Here is a 20315-nt window from a genome sequence, read left to right on the forward strand (position 1 = left end):
TTAAGGAATAAACTTGATTCCTTTCAGTATGTGTCTGCTCAGAGTGATCTCTTTTCTTTTCAGCCATAACACAAAGACAACATCATGGCTGGATCCACGACTTGCGAAAAAGGCTAAACCTCCAGAAGAGTGCAAAGAAAATGGTAGGTTATTAAGTTTTCGTTGCTGTTCAGAGGGGATTTGCCTTTGTGTGTGTGTGTGTCTCTCAGTTCTTACGAAAATCAGGCATTTAGGGGAATGATGAAAGGTGTTTAATTGCTGCTTTGGTTAGAAGCCATAAGTGATACCAGTTCTCAGTGTGCCATGTGTTTCTGCTTTTTATTCCCCTTTCTGATGCTATCCAAAGCTGAGGATCACAAGTGTGTTTTCTGCCTGTTGTGTGTGTGACTCCGGGACTGACCCTCTCCCTCATCTCCTACAGAGAACTTTGGTCTGCAGAACAGAATCCCTTTTCAGATTCTGAGCTTTTAATCTACAGGCGATTCAATGCATAAGGGAAACTAGCAGCACCGTGGGAATATGAATATTGTTTGATTTGTATTTAAAGGTACAGTGTGATGCTATTTAGTAGCCAATTTAAACAAAATAGTGTCTGATAAAACAGGGTGTGGGAGGGAGAAAAGAGATCAGTGTCTGTCAGAGTTCAGGGCTGGATTTGGGGGGTACTGCATTGTTAATGGTTTAAAATTTAACAGCGTGAATACTGTTGAAGATGCTTAAAGGAGCTGTAGCTGTTGTGCAGGAGCGATGACTATATTGACAGATTCAGAGATATGAGCTAATACAGATCATATCAAACTGTCTTATATGCATTCAGTATAATTTCTGGTTTTCCTCTGGTAAAGTTTCAGTAATCAAAATCCTGTAATAAAGGCAAAGTAAAAATGTAATAGATCGTTTTCTGAGGAGTCTTTTTCCATTGTTTTATAGTGCAGTGTCAGTTCAATTAGCCAGTTGAAAAGTGATGATTTCTAAAGACTGCTACTTATTTTATTGTTGTAAGATACAGAGGATTAAATGCATGCATTTGATGTGCATTAGTGCAAATCATTTTAAATTATTTTAAATGTGTTAATAGCTTTTCATGTACTGCATCTGATCTATTTTAAATTTTCCAAGATACATTCATTTGGTTAATGTAAATACTATTAGCAGAAAGAAAACTCAGTGCCGGTTTGGGTTGATAAAGAGGTCACTGAGGAATTGCTGGCTGTATGAAATGCAGGGTCAGTGTTTTGGTAAAGAATGTTCCTGGAGTTTTTTTGTAAATAGCTTTATTTTGAAAGATTGCTATATTCCAAAAATCCCTTCCTTATTTCAGCAGTAATTCTGACGTTCTATTCTGACATCAGAAATTACATGTCTGAATAATTTTGTGATGCTTATTCTAGCACTGACAACACAGGCTCCCACAGTAAATTCTACAGTGAATGCAACAGAAGTGTGTTACTGAAACAAAACAAGGGCACAGGAGTTTTGCATTCTAAATCTCTCACATTACTTCCATGAATTTATGTCTTTGCCTGCTCCTTAAGGAATACTAGTGAGAAAGGCAGAAGAAAAATCCACCAGTATCTATGAAGTAACATATTGCAGACTTACTTGGAGTAAATGATCTGGCTTTTTTTTCCTGGTATCTGTTGTATATACTGAGAGATCACCACAAGCACTGAAATATTAAAAAAAATCCAGCTAACAACAGAGTATCTTAAACAATTTAAAATGAAAATGCTGTTAAAGAAACATTATTTTGTAGTTATTTGCCTACTGGATTATCAAATTACTATAGTGTGCTGGGTCATGTTGTTCTTGTAAGGGTTGCTCAGCTCATTAATGCAAAGTACTTGAAGCATAAAAGACTTCAGAGTGAGATTTTCTGTTCTTAGAGATTCTTCCTGAAACATCCTCTCTTTTCATAAGATTCTTTGGTTGTTCAAGAATGTGGGCTTGGTGGTTGGTTGTTTTTTTTTTTTAATCCAATACCTGTAGAAGAAAAGGTTCTTAAAAATCCCTAATATGCGTTAAAATGACTGTACCTTGCCACTGAGGTCCAAACCCAGGAACTTCATTATAGCACATGGGGATTTGGAATTCTTGTTTAGATTTAATGCCAGATCAAGGAATAATTTCACACATACTTCAGCTATGGCTTGGTAGTGTTGCGCTTTATGATTTATTCTGGCACATTCTGCTCAGAGAAACAGAGGTTTAGAAAGGCATCAGTGTTTAGATAAGAAATGATACTTACCTTGCTGCTTTATTGCTATCTGCATAACTTGTTTTCATTGACATTCATTTTGTCACACCTGAAACTTGCATTGATTCTCTGAGATACATTATGATATCCTTATCACTTATCAGACTCTGCTATCAGGCTTTCATTCTGAAGAACCCAACTTCTGTGTTCTCCTTTGAGTGCAAATATTGCCAAATCATAGAATCATGGAATGGTTAGGGTTCCTTCTTCATTCTGCCACCAGCATGAAGTTTCCACCCCAGACAACGTTCTTGCAGTGTACAGTATTTGAGTCCTGATGTTCTGGGCTAGTGATACTGAGTGGCCCGTCCGCTCCAGGCATTTCCCTTCTTCCATTTTCAGCTCTTTAATACTCCTTTGCCAAATTCAATTTCTTCATTTTCTCTGGCTTCTATATGCAAACCCCAGTGCTTGCTCATTTCTCTTTGCAAAATCTGAACCAACCTTCCAGCACATCCCTCCTCTTGAAAAATTTTCATATGCCTTTGCCAAGAGACTGACAAGCTCTACCAGGTCAAGTTTTCTTTGCGTCTGTACTGGGAACTCTCTCTGTTTTCCTTGAATGATACCCACTGCTCTAAACCTCTTTGTAGGTCAGGAGGTTTTAAGGGCTGATATTTATTTCTTTCTCTGTCATGGAACTTCTGTGTAAATTTCAGCAAATTGCTTTGACTTTTGCTCTGTGAGATCTACTTAGATTTCAGGTCTGAAGCAAGAATTGCCTCTTACTCTCTGTTTGTATGGTGCCTACCTGAGTTTCGTAATAGCATTAAGCAGAAATAGCTGTCAATTCTTCACTAAGAACTAGATTTTCTTTTACATTCCTGACCTCCTCCAGAAAATCTTAAATTTATTAAAATAATTGTGTTTTCTCTCCTGGAAATATTAGCTGTTTGGGGTTTCTGAAGTGGAATGCTTCTTTGAAATTATTCCTTTTTATCTTTTCCCCACCAGAATTGGTTAACCAATTTTTATCTGCAGAGTGCTACAGAAGTTGCAGTTCTGCCTCCTTTCTTTCTGAGCTAGATTCCTTGGTTGCTACATTTTCTGTAATTTCTTACGTAGCTGACTTGCAGGATTTGCATGATTACAGGTATATTATGTGAGTGGTCGACTAACAGTCTGTTCTTTGGGAGAGAATATGGAAAAGAATGACAAGTCCCATAAGGCAGTAAAGATTTTAGTTTAATATTGAAAGGCAGTTCAGCCTTAATGACATGAAATATCTGAGGTTTTAGAAAGTTCATTTTTGGTTAAGAAATGTAGTCTTTAATTAATTTTATGGAAATTTCCATTCTGGGGAAAAGTGAACATTTACTTCCTTATCCAATTTGGGGATTAAAGAGCTGTTGAAATTTCCTGGGATCAGATATGTCAAATTTCACTTATTTCATTACTACGAATTTCACATATTTCATTACCAATCCATCGCAACCAGTAGTCTCCATCACTCTTAATCCATCCCTTCCTTTTTATGTCAACCTCCTTTCTCCTTAGTTTTCAAATCCAAGTAGGCTCAAGACTATAAATAGAGCTTCGATTTCACCTAGCATTCATCTGTCATCTGTCTTTTTATCTCCTCTACACCCACCAATTTGACTGCAAAGTATGGATGTTTATTGAGGGTGAGCTGAGTTGCTTTTAAATTTCATTGACTGTGAATGTCAGTTCTATTTTGACAATTAGAGGACACAGATTTACACCTGTATGTAGACAGACATTTAGGTATCTTCACCTCAAACTGAACCCCAGTCTCTTGTCACATTTTTTTCAGATTATCCTCTTCCCCATTCCTGTAGTCACAGGCAATACCTTTTGGTGAGCTCACTGCCACACACAGCTTCAGCGTTCTTCATGCCAAAGGCGCACACATCTATTCTTGTCCTCTTCATCTTTCTTTCCTAGTTGAGCCCTTTGTTTCATGCTAAGTATGATGTCTCCTGTTGGATATCTCCCATCTTGAGCAAATCCTCCAAGCAAATTCCCTTTTGTTAATAGCAACGCTTACCGCCTCCATATATCCTTGCCTTGCCACTTCATGGCACATAGGACTTCTCCCTTTTACTTTTCATCCAGACAGCAGAGTTCTTACTCAAGGCTTTGTATGGCACATGCAGTGTGTCATAGCACATGCGGTCACAAATTCAGGAATTCAGCTCCCTTTCCTCCTTTGAGAACATTGTCATTATCTCGACCAATCATCTCTAAACATTTCAGAATTTCATTAAAAAAAGGAAAGCTGTAGATTTATTGCTTGAACCAACTTTTTAAACATATGTATTTATATATTTAATATGATTCTTCCATTAAAATAAATAAATAAATAAATCCAGAAGACAAGTGTTACATTTGGAATCATAAGGGCAATCACTTATTGCTCTTTCTGCAGTCTCAAAGGTATAACTATCCCAGGAAACCAGTAATTTTTCACATGAGTAAAAATTTTGTGTTACGTTTCATGACTGCTTTAATGCTGGAAAGTACTTTCTCAAAACCTCACCATTTAACATACAGTCCCTCTTCATGTCCCTGGTCTAAGCTACTCCCTCACCATTTGTATATGCCCCTATCTAACCCTAGAAATGACTGAAGCCCAGCAATTAGTCTACAGTTGTGGCTCTTACTTGTTTCCAGCAGGTATTTTGCTTTATAAACCATCTAACTGATAGAAACTAGACTCAAACTTCCAGTGACAGAAAAGGGCACCTATATTGTTATAACTCCACAAATGTAAACAGGAATTCAAAACAGTTTTTCTCAAATTTCACCAGACCTTGTTAAAATTAATAACTTTCCATAACATCTTTAGTTTGTTTGACAGTTAGCAAGAAAGAAATAAAATGTAGGACTGTCTTTGTCATCTGCTTACATTTTGTATTTCTTGCTAAGAGTTCAAACCACATAATCATTGCATATATCCATTTTAGCTTCAACTACCAGCAAGTAAATCCTATATGAACAAATTCGATAGATTTATGAGGTATTATCATCATCATCATCATGCATAAAATTAAACCTACTCTACTGCTTTGAAAAACCCAAGAGTTTAAATTCATTGAGGATTTTCTGTGTTTGCTATCTGATACTTTTCTTCTTCCTTTGGGAAGATTATTTATATGGAATGAAAATAAATAATGAAAAGAAAAAATAAACAATTGGCATTATCCTTGATCTCCATAATTTCTATTTCATGATGAAGGTCTTAAAAATCAGTTTGTGTTTGAAACTGTTTTGTCTTATTTATAAGTAATTTTTCTTTTCAGTTGTAAAGATTCTGCAACTGAGCATAGAAAAATGAGTAAAAAATGATCTCAAAACTGGAGAACTTGGTTTCTTGTTTTAATTCATACTGCAGGCCTATCAATATTTTTTCATAAATAAATAGATGTGACTCAGAGTGCTTTGTGACACCAGCAGTTTCTTCAGTACTTTTAGACACACTTCTTTTGTGAGTGTTTCTGTCACGATCAAACTGTAGAATGTCTGTCTGTGTACGCCTCCTTCCTTTTAGTAAGTGCAGGTTTCTCTGTAGTTAACCAGATGAATAAACCTATCCAACATTGCAAGTTAATCACAAACATAACAAATAATTTGTCATTGTTTACTTGATTCTTCTATACTGTAGTAAAACATATCAACCCTTCATATTTTTGTTTTGTGGGTGCATTTGGGCATAGGCATGCTGGTGTAGTGGGTAAAGCATTACTTCTTGATTCTCTTACATGTACTGTCACTGGAAACTAAGTAGTGAACTTTCATCTTACGTGGATACCATTTATGTCTGGCAATTCCCACTACTGGCAATCTATAGCAGGTAAATATGTATATACAGCTAGCTTTTCATTTGACTGAATTAGCAGTAGTCTGGAGTTTGAAACCATACCTTTGAGCAGTCTAGGGTACGAAGGGGCGTGGGACTTTTTGGCTTACTGGGATGAATCCTCATCAGAGAGTTACATAGGAAACTTGGACAGAGCTGTGCTGTACATGGATAGAGGAGGACATGGAATGATGAGGAAGTGCCCTACACTGTTGAGTGGACAAAGTATTAGCAGGACATCTTGGAACTCCAGATCAAGCCCCTGTTTCTGCTAAATGTATGGATCCCAATATGAGCTGGGAGAGAAGGCGAGCTTTTGGGTTTTATCTAGTGCTGTGTGACCCTGAGCACTGTGTTTGTGTCTCAACATGGTGTTCACTCTCATTGCTTTCTAAAACTTTTATCTCAGTGGCTTCTAAAAGGCTTATTTTATTTTATTTTTTTGCCAAGTTGTTTCTGCAAACCAGATTGGCTTGTGCAGGCCAGACAAGTACCTGCTGAGCACAGGGTATAACATTATCTAATGCAGGGGTAATGTATTTATCTTCAAGATACCTGTGTGTTAGCTAAATTTCGTTGAAAACTGCAGTAGATTCAGACTTCAACAGAGGGAAATGGTGAATAGACAGACACTATGAATCCATAAAGTTCATTTCCCCAGGAAACCAAAGTAGAAAGAGATATCATCTTCAGAAAGGTAGGGTTATTTTCTTGATCAAAACAAGAACTCCTAAAATACACAAGTCATGATTGATATCTAATGCTAAGTGCGAGTTGCATTGTGTGTTAAATGGTACCATTTGTTCCACTATAGTAAAGGGTCTACAAATAGTACTATTTTAAACCTTGTTTCCAAGCAATTATGCCTGCTGTTGGAAATACGTTGAGGAGAGTCTCTTTATTAGACTTTGTACCAGCATAGCTTAATTAATTCTTTTTCTCAAATGCTGGAATGTTGTTGGATGTCAAATAGGTCACTATAAAATCATGCTTTTATGTAGACTGAGCTATGACTATATACAAAGAAACTTTTGCTTATTTTGTTAACAGTTCACATGTGCATTCTTTTCAGGAAAGCTGTCTTGGAGAATTTTAGCTTAATATTAGTTTATAACATGTAACTAAGCCACAGGTAAATGAAGGCCACAGAAGTGTCTGTCTCCAATGCAGTTTTCAGTTCGTGGTCCATGGCAGCCCTGCAATTCATAAAACTTTAGTTAGTCTATGTTATATTATTTCTTTTGGCCTCAGATAACAAAAAACAGCTGCCAACCACATTGAAAAAACTTTCTGTCTATCCTCCTATCCATCTCACGTGAAATTTCAGAAATATTTAATGTGGGTTTAATTCTCCTTCACTGAAGCCATTTGGAGGCTGGAGTCTAAATGGTAGTTAATATTTTTCATGAAAAACACAGAATGGACATTTCAAATGGGAGAGAACATGTCATGCACAGTCATAATGAGTAGGAAGTAGCTGATGAGGTGCTCTCTCTGTGAAGGGAAGAATGAAGCATTCCCCATCATAGCTGATGTGGGCACTTACTGGGTACTTGCTGCAACACCTCATATGTGGTGACCCACTGCCTGAAACAGAATCCAGGTCTCTGTGGTGGGAATTTATTTGAGGATAGGGAATCGAATACAAAATAGCAAGCCAGAAAAGCTGGACAATGAGGAGCGAGGGAGCTGAAGGCAGAGAAGAGGACAGGTTAATCACAAGCTTGCATCTCAAATCTTGATCCTCTCTAGAGCTTAGCAAAATATTCAATGCTCTGAAGTATCAAATGCAGCTAAAAGACAGAGTCTTGCCTCCTCTTGCATTCTCTCTTGAAGATGTAGCTTATACACGTTTCTCCAAAAAAATATAAGGGGACCTATTCTTTTATATTAAAACAGCACTTTCTCTATTACAGCCTGGAAAAGATACTGCCCTGCAAGTGAGAAAAACAAGTTGAGTAAGCTCCTCTGCCAGGTGGGGTGCAGAATATAATGTCAGATGAATCAATCCAGAGAGAAAATATGAGAGCAGCATAGAGCATGACATTGTCCCTAGACATGTTAAACCATCCCCTCTGGGATGGTTTGAGTTGCTGTTCCAAGAACTGTTATTTTTTTTCCCAAGGGCAAGTATGAAATGCTTACAGAGTTCAGCTGAGAGTGCCAGGCACACATGAGTAATTTTGCTGCAACTTTTGATACTGCTCTGCAAAAGCTTTTCAATTCAGACATCAAAACCCTTCCTGTTCCAGGCCTGAGTCACTTCTGAGTAGGGACTGCCCATCACACACTCCTGGCTGCTGGCTTTGTGATACGAACAAATGACTAGGAATTGGGAAATGGATTGACAGATTACTGAATTAATTTCCAGTTTTGACTTAAATCCAGGTGTTTCCAGATGATAAGAATACTGTACCTTTAAACCGCAGAGTTCTTAGAACTCTCTTTTGCAGATTATTAACCCTATTTTTAAGTGGTATTTAATGCCATCAGTTTTGTAATTGAGCTGGCATTACTTGTAATAATATTGATCACAATTAATATTTTCTGTCATTTAAGTACATATTGAACATCCTTTTTTCAGCTTGTATTTTCAGTTTTGTTTTAATTAAACAATAACAAAGTCTCTTGAATTGTCATGACCTTTGGAAGGGCATTCTGTGTTGGCACCATCAGCTGTGCATTAATTGACGAAAAAAAAAAAAAAGAAAAATCAATGCCAAAGCCATAATAGTGATAATTAAAAAAAGAAAGGGGGAAACTCATTGGTGTTTCTTCTGGGCACTCAGAAAACAGTACTCTGGCTAACCTAGTTGTCTTACAGCTTTAGAAGAGTAATGCTTCTTCATCCTTGGATAAGATTTAGGACAAAGTATCTGTCCACATGGACATATGTTGGTTGCCTGCACCTTGGGACCAGCCCTGGGCAACCTGTCTATGCATCCCTGGGGAACTCTTGAGTTCTGGGACGGCTTCCTTGGAGTACACTTATCAGTGTGACAGAGAAGTTTTTTAAGCTGTGATGAACTATTAAGTATTACTTTGTTTTCAGAAACATTAGTTTCTCAGTCTCAGGTGTACAAACCCTGTAGAGTTCTAACCTTAATCTTAAATAGAGTTGGTAACTACAAGGACAAGAATGAATAAAAGTATAGGAAAACATGTCTGTTTTCCTTGATTATTCAACTAGTACTTTGCTGTCTTGCATTCTGGTCTCAGTGTTCACCCAGATTGTGTGTTTAAATGGGGAGATGCACAGGATCCAGAGGCACACAGCCTGCAAGGATCCCTGTTTGTACAGCACTTGTCAGCCTAATAGTAATTCTTCCAGTGACCTGAGGATTTTAAAGGTTGAGGAAGCTGCTAACTTGTCTCATGGTCCTTGATGAGGAAAATAATCAGGCTTTCATTCTAATTAGTTCATGATTATACAAAAAACAAATAATTTCAAGTTTCAGTGTTTTATGAAAGGGGTCATGTAAACACACCTTTCATGTGGCTGTGAAACTTATTTCCTTGTAAAATGCTCTGCGATTCTCAGCTAAAAAAGTTTGCAGACATATGAATATTATTTTTGATATGTGGAGCTTTACAGTTTCTTTATTGTAACATGTATAATAGATGCCCACTGTAAAGAATACAGCATGTTCATCAGTGATGTGATATATAATGAATAACACATTTTAAAATGGCAGTGAATGTTGACTGTTATTTTGTAAAACTCTTTCAAATTGTAATTTAACTCCACAATAAAATAGACACATTCACCAGTGATGGACCCCAAAATTTTCTGCTGGTACTGCTGGAGCTCCTCACGTCCAGTTTCTAATAGCGTCCCTTTTCATTTTGCTGCCAAGTTAACTGGCTAAGCTTAAGTAGTTTTCTGCTGTGTGCAATGAAATTTAGAATGAAGGGAGAGAGATCTTTTAAACTCATTCGGAGAAACAGGGCCAGAGGTTTAACAATTCATGTCCTTAACAAGCTATAAATTGGATTCCACTCACCACTGAAGCAAGTAGCAAAATTCTCACTGACTGCTCAAGGTTGATTTTTGCCACTAAAATGCAAGCATTGTGTGGTATGAGAATAGAGGTGGCCTGAAACATTCCTACAATGACCACTGAAGAAATGTTCCAATGTGGGAATTTCTGAAAGGAAATCTTTTCACACAGAAAAGAATTCACACCACCATATTTAGCAAAGCTCATACTCAAGACCTTGATGCCAATAGAGAATAAAAGGTTGAAATTCCTTCTGAAATAGTATTTAATCATAAGTAGAAATCAGAGTACATGATTTTTAATCCTATTCTCTCTATAGCCTTAATCCTTCAATCCTTGACTTCTAAATGGCAATGAAGCAGGATAGATTTAACAAAGAGGGGCTTGTGGTATTATATTCATTACAATATGTCCAGCTACCTTCATTTTTACTATTTCTTCTCCCTCTGGCTTTTATATGAAAGCTCTTGTTTTTAATAGAGAGCATTAATGAAAAAGGAACGGCAATCTTCTCCTTTTTAAAAATTAATCTTCGTAATCGCTGCATTTTACATTTACTCCACAAGGTCAGCAAGTTCATTGAATCTAGAAGTTGAAAACAATTTGTTGTTCTTTGATGGAAAGTTTTCCTTGTTGTGCAGACCTGTTATGTATCTCCTGGCAATCATTTCAAAGCGTATTGCCACTACATTAGCAATATAATGACTTGCTAAAATCTCCAATAACACTCATTATGCTTCAGATAGTTTTAAAGGCTGATTATTTGTCTTTTTTTTTCCAACATTCTTTGATTTTTCTTTACTTATAATGCAACACATTCACAGTCAGGTAAAGATGAACCCAAACTTTTCTGTAACTTTAGTAGCTGAGCTTCACAAATACAGTTACCTCAGGGTTTTTTCTTAATGTTAATTGAATTCCTTATACTTACAAGTTCCTGATTTCCATTTTCTTTTTGGTTTTGTAGTATGCTTTAAAAAAGGTCTCAGTAATTTTCCTTTTGTTAGACCAGGATTTTGATTCTAACCTAAACTCCTCAAAGTGAGTCTTTGAGTCCTTGTTAAATAGAGCTGGAAAATCCTGCCTGAGCACAGATGTCCTGTATTTAAGATTTGACAGATAACACAGCACTTTAAAAAGCTACTGTCTTTCATGACTAATACCATCACAGACCCAATGGCAGATAAGCACTGTTTGTGGGAGAGAATAAAAAAAGGAATGAGGTAACATTTCAAGCTTTTTGTGAAATATATCTGCCCAAGCAGTAGGAACACATAGTATGTGGATGTGGCTATCAGAGTAGTTGGGAAGTACTGCTTTTTCAGAATAAATAGTAGAAAGCTTTGGGAATAGATTAAGTGGCTATAATAAGTGGAAAGTATATAAAGCAGAGATGTGGAGAACTTCTTGCAGGCTATATAAAAAGAGATTCGGATTTGTGATGCCTTAAAACATTAGAATTATTTCAGCATAGAAAGATAAAGAGGAAAAAATCTCTGGCTATGAGAAAACTCTGCACCTAGTAAAGGTAGGAACAAAAGACTGGTGAGGCAGACAGACAGGATTCTGGAATGTTAAGCATTTGTTTCTTTTAAACATCAAATCTTTATATGTAATTAAGTTTTACAGAAAATAATCTATTGTTTCATCAAACTAATGTCTGATTGCATACTCTGGTGACATGTTGGATCTTTGTTGTCTATGCAACTGTAAAAATGAAAAGGTCATAAAAATGTAGGGGGATTCAGGATAAATCAAGTCACTTGCTATAAACAAACTCAAATGAGCCTTACTTGCATATCTATATATGTGCGTATTTCTATAGCCGTGTAGGCGAGATTCTGGTAACTTCTGTTCAAAGCCAGGTTGAACAAAGCCTTGGGCAACATGGTCTAGTGGAAGGTGTCCCTGCCCATGGCAGGGAGGTTGGAACTGGGTATCTTAAGGTCCATTCCAACCCAAACCACTCTATGATTCTAAGATTCTGAGACTGGGAAGCTGCCCAGTGCAGAGAAGCTTCCCTGTGCAGAGAAATACAGTTCTTCCACTGGATCCTCTTCCTTCTGGTGAATGAACAAGGGGAAAAAAGTAGTATTCTACTGTCAAAGCTGTTAAAAACAGTGCAAAATAGCAATTTTGTCTGAGAAATTATTTCGTCTAGATAACATCCTACTATTTATAACCTACACCTTTCCTGTACTGGCATTGGAGTGCTAACATTGCTCTTCTTGACTCTGGAGATAACCCAGAAGCTGCAGCTTCTTTTGTCTGCATTGTTAACTGTAGTGGACATTGGACGTTGTTTCAGTGTACTTTTGCTCAAATGGACTTTGAAAAATGCAGTGACTGTTTTAGGTTTAGAAATCTTTATTTAATCTTTGAGCTCTGACACCACCATGAAAGTTATGAGTTCCTATGTCCAAAAGTTTTGCTGTTTGGGGGAGAGGGAGCAAAAGGGTAGGATTTCATTTTTTAAACTAGGAGACACCTTTTTCCTGTTCCTATCCCAGCTGGATTTCTCTTATCTATTTTCTCTAAGGTAGTCCATTATTTTCTCTTTTTATAAGAAATATTTTTTGCTTTTGGAATTTATAGCTGTAGTTTACCTTCTGTGTAATAGAACACTTGCTTGTGGGAGCAAGGTTTTCCCTTGTGGAGAACAGTTTTGCATTTTTTACTACTTTAAGGAAATTTCATTTTCCTATTGCAAAGTGGAAACATTCTGTTCATACCTGCAAGTCCTATTCCTTCTGTCTAAAATCCAGAATAATCGTATATCACTTTCATAAGTAAACACCTTTGGAGGCACTGCAGCAATCCCTGATAGATCCGTCAGGGTCATATGCAGCTGCTAAGTCTGAAAGTGTCTGCCACTGCCCTCACAAGGTGTGGCTCAAGCTTTTCATGCTACACCTTTTGTTTGATCATCAACTTACATAATTTTTTAGAAACTTTCACCATTATAAACAGGATTAACAAAGTCAGCATTAGCTATTTTGGGATTGATGTATTTTTTTATAATCAAAAATTCATCTTTTAAAGGTTTATGGCTGGTATTTATCCCCCCGTTTCCTCCATTGGACTAGAAGAATCATTTAATTTCTTTCTGATTTAGCTGTGGAAGTGGGAAAGCTCTGCCATCATTGGTGGTTTGAGGGGCAGGAGATCTGTTTCTGCAGTAGGCTTAATGAGGGTCATTAGACTTTGTAGGTTGTAGCCTCCTTTAGTACTCATTAAAACTGCATTTCTTTTTCTGGGGGTCCACTTTGTTCAAAGCGACAGATGTTTCCATGTACTTTTCTAACCCTCAGCTCTCTGTGGTCACTTTCCATGCCATGATATTTCAACCTGGACATTCTGTCCCCACCACTATTTGACTCATTTTATCTCTTCAGAACTCGAGAATATGCCTGTATTTGTTACTGCATATTAATATACAAAACTGTATTATGTTTCTCTGATGAGTACTGAAAAATGTCATGGAAAGACTTAAATTGTATGGATTTTCAACTATTAAAGACATAACATAGGGGATTTCCAAATTCTTTGAACTTTCTGTATTTTATCCCCTTCATGTCTTTGTTTTTAAATACTTGACGGATTTTAACACCTTTAGTTTCTTCTCTCCATCCTTCTTGTTCTCATGCCTCCCTATGACATCTGGTCTCATAGTTCCATATTTGACATCTACTAAGTAGTTTAGATTGTTAATTAAATGTGGGTGTTAATTTTTGAGAAGTTTAACTGTGGTTTTGGACTTTTGTTGGCCTAGTGTAATGGTCATGGTAAGCAGAACATTATTGGCTACTTGCTGCTCGCTACACTGGTTGCTGGATTTTTTACATCACTTTTTCGCTTAAAAAAAAACTGATTGTAGCTAGAATATATCTATTAACATGTAAATTTCTATAAATAAATGAAACAGGTAATGCTGGGTAGAAAAATGTACTCCTACTTATTTCAGTAAATGGAATTGCATTAAAATTTCGTTAGGCACAGCTTACATTCTCTGTTGTTTTGCTGACTGAAATGAATTCTAACACATGATTAAAAAAAAAAGTAGAATTTGGTCTAGCAAGGAATAAATGCAGATAATCTTTTCCCCCCTGATCTTAAGCTTGCAAGAAATAAAGTTGTTAGCTTAAGGAACATTTGAATTACTAAGAACTGAAGAATTTATTCTAGCTGCAGTATCACTAGGTAGATAAAAGCAGAATTAGAATGAATTATTATGGATAAAGAGAAGTAATAAACATACTTTCATCTCTCACTTACACATCAGTAAGATTTTAAGTGACACTAGTGCAAGAGAAGACATCTGGCAAATTCTGTTATTAATTATTTTTAGGTTAATGTTGAAAGAACCCTACAGATCTGTTATATTTTTAAAGAAGCCACTATAAAGTCTCAATGAGTGAAAGGTGACAGGGGACCTGTTCAAAATCAACTGAATGGCTTCTGTTGAATTCTACTGAAGAGCATTGGATTAGGTGGAAAGATGCCATCTGTAAGAAGGAGGTTTTGCCTTTTTCTCAGTGTATGCTCTCATTATTGATTGACTTGAAGGGTGCTTTTTGAGATTTTGTTTATGCAACACCAAATATTGTAATTATGTCTTCATGAATATTCTTTCCAGAGAGAACAATGTGTATTCCGGTGGTAGTGCAATCCACAGTTGAAATCTGTGTGCAAACAATGTCCTGGATTGTGTATGCCTTCAAGATTTTCCATCTCTCACTAATGGTTTCTGAATGACTGTCAGTGGTCACTGACAATTAATGGCTGATGGGCAAATTGCATGTGTACTTGTGTTTTTCCTGTGATTACTAGGGCACTTAACAAAATCAACACCCCCACGCTCCCCATACATTTCTCTGCCAACCATCATCTCTCAATTACTGATCTGCTCATGTTCCCTTCATTTGTTCTTAAGATTTACAAAAATGTAATACCTTTTTCTCCCCTTGGAATACTTTTTAGTAATGACCAGATTGATAGAAAGCCCAGCTGGAATATTCAGTGCGTTCAGGTTATTTTTTGTTGCTTAGCTCTTAATCTGAGAAAGAGACAAAATGGCAGATTTTTATTCCTTTCCTGGGATAGCAAATGGGCTCCGTTATTGCCATAGTAATTAAGTTAGGCATTGTTATTACAAATACAGAAGGCTTTGAAAAATCAATAGAAAAACTTTGAAAATGTTTGGCTGCGGGAGAGGTGAAGCTGATATTTCTATAATTTCTTGCTTTGCAAAACAAATACCTCCATCCCTAAAAAGAAGACTTACATTAAAAAAAATAATTTTGCTTTATGTTCCTGTTGCATGTGCAATGTTATACAGAGATCATGAATTTGCGCATATTTGCACGTTCTTTCATAGCCATTAGTGTGGCCAATTTAATGCTTATACTTTGGCAATAGTGAGGGCATCCTCATTTTATGTCGTGCTGCTCTAACCTAGCTGTTTCTACCATTCTAATCCCCATAATTTCTGAGCCACTGGTTCTCTGTTTTGCTGTTCCTCCCTCCTTATATATGCAGATCTCCCACTGATGTTGCTGTAGGGAGCTATATAAGAAAAGCAGAATATCGAAATTCATTACTATCATGTGCAGCTGAGAGGTGATGTTTGATCTGGGAATATTGCCCTTCAGCTTTTGCTGTTGTACATTGCCTTTCGTATGATTCAGTGCCCATCAGCTGAAATTTTGTACAGGCTTGTGCTTGAGGTTGAAATAGTACCACCATGGGTTTGATCTTTCTGAAAACTGCTTCCCAGCTCTTATTTTTTAAACATTATGTGTGGCCAAATGTTAGTTCAGCTTTGCATATATTCATGTACACAGAAATCTGCAACACCAAGCAATGCAAGATAAGCTTTGAACTGGTTGAAAGAACAGTGGATTTCTTCTTGGAGTTTCTCCTTCTATGTAATGTATCCCCATCACTATAAATCTTTGAATTTAATGTCAGAGACGTATTTTCTCCACAAACTTAAAACATTGCCTTTGGGAAATGCTCATCAAAGGAGCTGAACTAAAGGAAAAACTGTGATCAGGTGTTCCTAGGCTGCATAGCTCATACAATGTGGATTTTTGTCATGTTGTGATGGGAGTCCCTGATGAGAGATGTGAAATTCCTTGCTACTATTAAAATTAGAATCATGTATGGCTAACACTCAATTGAAATAAATATGAAATGCCTGCCTCAGCTTGGATTTTACAGAATGTTGCTTGTGTGATAGGCTTTTAGTTGGAAGTTGTATTTTTCTTTGTAAAGTGCTTTGACATAAAGAATTTCTCTTAGAAGATGAGAAGAGACAATTTGCTTGGGCCTACAGCACCAGAATAATGCAGTAGGGTTGTATAAAAGCAAGTCTATACATTGCACTTCTTCCAGGCATATTCAGTGTTGGTGGTTTTCATGGACATCAGTCAGAACGGGAAAAGTATAGTCCTACAAAAGGTTTTATTACGTATGTGGATGATGAGCTGTAGAAGTCTTTTTGGTCTAAGCTTACATGAGATATTGACCAGAAAAAAAGGAGAGATATTTATAGCTTGTAAACTGCTTTTATTCCTGGACAAATGAAACATGATTTTCTTCCTATTTTAACAACTATCCAAGGTGTTTTAAATATAAAACATTATTAAGTGAATTAGAGTTATTTGCTTAGATCAGAATATTAGATGTAAAATTAGAATTGCAGTTACTAGAATTAGAATTAGAATTCTGGAGTTTTATATTATGATTCCAAAGATGAAAGAAAGTTGAATCTTGTGCTCAATAAAGATAAATTCCTACTTTACGCATAGTGAGGAAAACATAATAAGAACATAAGGTCTTCTTTACCAGCTCAGAATAACTCTCAGCCTAACCTGTCTCTTGTCTCTATCAATCAGAGCAAACGGTTGGGAGAAGACTACAATAAACAAAGTAGACATAATCCTCTCCCTCTCACACCTTCCTACTACCTGTCTCTCAGTATCTTAAAGAATCTGGAGGCTGTCTAAGGATCATTGGACTTAACTCTCCTTTATAAATGTGTCTAATTCCTTTTTACGGCCATATAAACTTTCCTCTTTTCCAGCCTCTTGGGGCAATAAATGAGATCCACAGTTTGGTAATGTGTTGTCAGCGGGAGGCAGAACACAAAGCCAAATCAAACCAGAAAAGCCTTTTCTTTGTTGGGTACCTGCTTCCTGATACTTTAACTAGGTAATTGGGTGTGTGTGTGTATTATAAAAGTGCTAAATAATAATTCTCTTTTCACTTTATCCATATCATTACAGACTTCATGTACCATTACGGTATCCCTTTATGTGGTATCTGTCCAGCAGGATAATCCTAGTCCACTAAATCTCCCATTTACAAACAAGCTCTTCCAAGTCTTTGATGACAGTGGCTGTCTCCCTCTACTCCTCTGCTAGTTCTGCTATGTGATTTTGGGGTTCAGTGACAAACATGCAATGCTTGAGGTGTGATTACACTGTTGATGGCATAATGGCATTTTCTGGTTTAGCCTCAGTTGCTTTCCTGAGATTACTAATGTTCTGTTTGCTTTTTGAATACTGCTGGGCTTAAGCTGGTGTCTTGGAGATCTTTTCCCTAAGTGGTAATAACTGCTTTAGAACCCATCATTATGTATGTATGTGTATGCACAACGAGGGTTATTTTTCCCTTTGTGCATTTCTTTGCATTTACAGTGATTAAAATTCATCTGCCATTTTATCACTCTGTATTATGAGATTGTTCTTCAGGTTCTCACAGGCAGCTTTAATTTGATTATCCAGAATAAGCTTTCAGAGTCTTTAATCAATATCTCAGAATCAGGAAGGTGACTTCAGAAGCACAAGATCCTGAGGAGGAATACATAATAATTTTTATTTACTTTTGTTTTCCGTGATCCTTTAAGATGATTATTTCCATACTTTTATCCACCAGAGAAATGGACTAAAGCCATGCTAAAATAGCCAGGAAGAGAATTAATACAATCATCTTGTTTCTGAAACAGAGGCTTTAGGAATGCATAATAACAGCAGCTCAGTTTTATTAGCTGAATTTAATTCCACAGAAAGGAAACCAGCTGGCCCAATTTAGCAGTGGAAATGTGGGATGAGCTGGACCCTGTGGCTTCTTTGTAGCTGTAGGCACCTCCAAAGAGTGTTTCATCTCACCCTCAGCTTTTATTCTAAATCTGATGGATTTTCCTTCTGACACCCCAGTCCTCCCAGCCCAGCTGTAAAGGGAGTCAGTGGAGATTGACCTTAGGTGAGAATGAACAGGGGTCTTTAAAGTGAGTTAATTTACACTTCAGTCTTAAAAAGCTCCAGAGAAAACCTTCTCGTTTATAGGTCCTAAGGCACCTAACCAAGGTGGGACATTACCTGAGAAACTGTTTCAGTGTCGGGTCTCCTGCAAAATTGGCAGCAACAGCCGTAGCCATTACCTTCCTTTTATTTTCAACAAGACACAACTAGCCTTTTTCACTAGTCCTTTATCTCTACACCCCTGCAAACTCCTGTTGATGCCATGCTACTGAAGAGCTCTGTAGGAGGTGAACAACAGGCAAATTTGTAAGAGAATTCTGACTCCACTTTGTTGTTTTGAGAATATTTTCTGTTGGGTGTTTTATTCCTAAAGGTAATACAGGTACACAGGGATAGAGCTCTGGATTCAGTGCTGCAGGGTTTAAGCACTGCAGGTAAAAGGAAAATACTGTTACATATATATATATATATATACAGAGAGAAATAATATATATATATAAATTCTCAAATTTTGTTTTATAGATATTACCTATTAATCCAAGAATTTGGAAGAACTTTTAATGAAAAGATAAAACTTATAATTGCAGGAAATAAAACTTGCAACTTTAGAAATTTTTGCTGCTGTGTTATTTATCCTGAGTCAACCATGACAGCGCTGAGAAAACAAAAATAAGAAAGCTTTGTATTAAAGGAGTGTTTTGATAATAATGCTAATGTTTAATTGCAACTTTGTGACCTAGTGCACAGTTTCCTTTGGCTTATTGTGAGTATATACTACTCACAAAGTCAGATTTGTTTGTGATATGAAAGCATCACACTTTAGCAAAACTCTCCTATAGCTTAGTAAAGTGCAGGACACTGCATCTGGGAGTTTCTGAATAATTTATCTGAAGTAATGAGTATCATCATGTGATGCTGTATCAAAGCAACTGTTCGAGTGAAAGCCAGCTGGGTACAGCCGTTGTATATCAAATAGTTGCTTGAGTTGTCTCTCTGGAAAAATTAGAGAACATAATGAGGAGAATTAGAAAACCTGGGGAGCAGCCTCCATGGATACCTATTAGCAAGAAGTAATTTGATTAGCGTGAAATCTGTGAAAGTTCATTATTTACAAGTTTGCTAGTGTTGTTAAGAGAAACACGTCTACATACACAGATCTATTTATATAACATGGACATACAAATATATAAAGTATTAGGTGTACTTAGTTTTCTATATCTGCTTTACAAAACACTAATAGAGCATTTATTTGCTCAGAATCTAAAAGGAATTTATTTAACGCCCAACAGAAGCTTTTGGTTTGTTTCCCAGAAGGCTTTATATAGTCTCAATAAAAGTAGATGCTTCAAAAACAAGATCCAAGAGAGGCTGACAAAACCACGTTTGCTAAGGGAAAATGCTCAGCTCCGTTAAGTGTTAGATTGATGCTTTTATGAGGCATGTATATTTAAAGTGCCGTTTGTGCTCATTCTGCATGATGCTGGGTAGTAATACAGAGCCATGATGTGCAGAACTGAGAGCGTACAGGCCTGCAGAATCTTCAGCAGAGTCAATGAATGCTGCAGCTGGTCTGCATCTCTCAGGATTAAGTCCTGCTGTAAACATTATAACTGCTTTTACTAGCCTGTATCCTAGTAAATCTAATGTTTTAACAGTGTAGTCATTTATGACAACTTTTGGAGCCACAGTTTAAGACCACAAAAACAATTTAATGATAAATTTTTGTCAGTGGCTTTTATAGCTATGGTTAATTGTTATTTTCTTAGAGACATGAGAGAAATACTGCTTCATAAGGTTGTCATTAGCCTGGGAAAAAGGAGGCCATTGATTAGAGGCATGAATAGAATGGCTTGTAAGCTAAATTACCAGTTGGGGATTCCCGAATGGCCAAGGGCACAGCCTGTCTGATCTCAGCAAAACCCTGCATTGCAGTGGGGAACTCCCTAAAGGATGCATTATCTTGTGATGTT

At 36.8% G+C, this 20315-nt stretch overlaps 1 protein-coding gene across 16 annotated transcripts in view; it reads left to right on the forward strand.

Moving 5' to 3' along the window:
- MAGI2 (membrane associated guanylate kinase, WW and PDZ domain containing 2) overlaps positions 1–20315 on the forward strand; it is a 738716-nt gene that overhangs the window by 512855 nt on the left and 205546 nt on the right. For all 16 annotated transcript variants that reach the window (XM_061467329.1, XM_061467328.1, XM_061467330.1 and 13 more), the window contains one exon: positions 64–143. In XM_061467329.1, the coding sequence (XP_061323313.1) occupies positions 64–143 (80 nt within the window). The remainder of the gene's footprint in view (positions 1–63; positions 144–20315) is intronic.

Source organism: Pezoporus flaviventris, unplaced genomic scaffold (genome assembly GCF_033815535.1).
Source record: "Pezoporus flaviventris isolate CSIRO_AGI_PZ_B2104156 unplaced genomic scaffold, CSIRO_AGI_Pfla_v1 ptg000045l, whole genome shotgun sequence".
Lineage (NCBI taxonomy): Eukaryota > Metazoa > Chordata > Aves > Psittaciformes > Psittacidae > Pezoporus > Pezoporus flaviventris.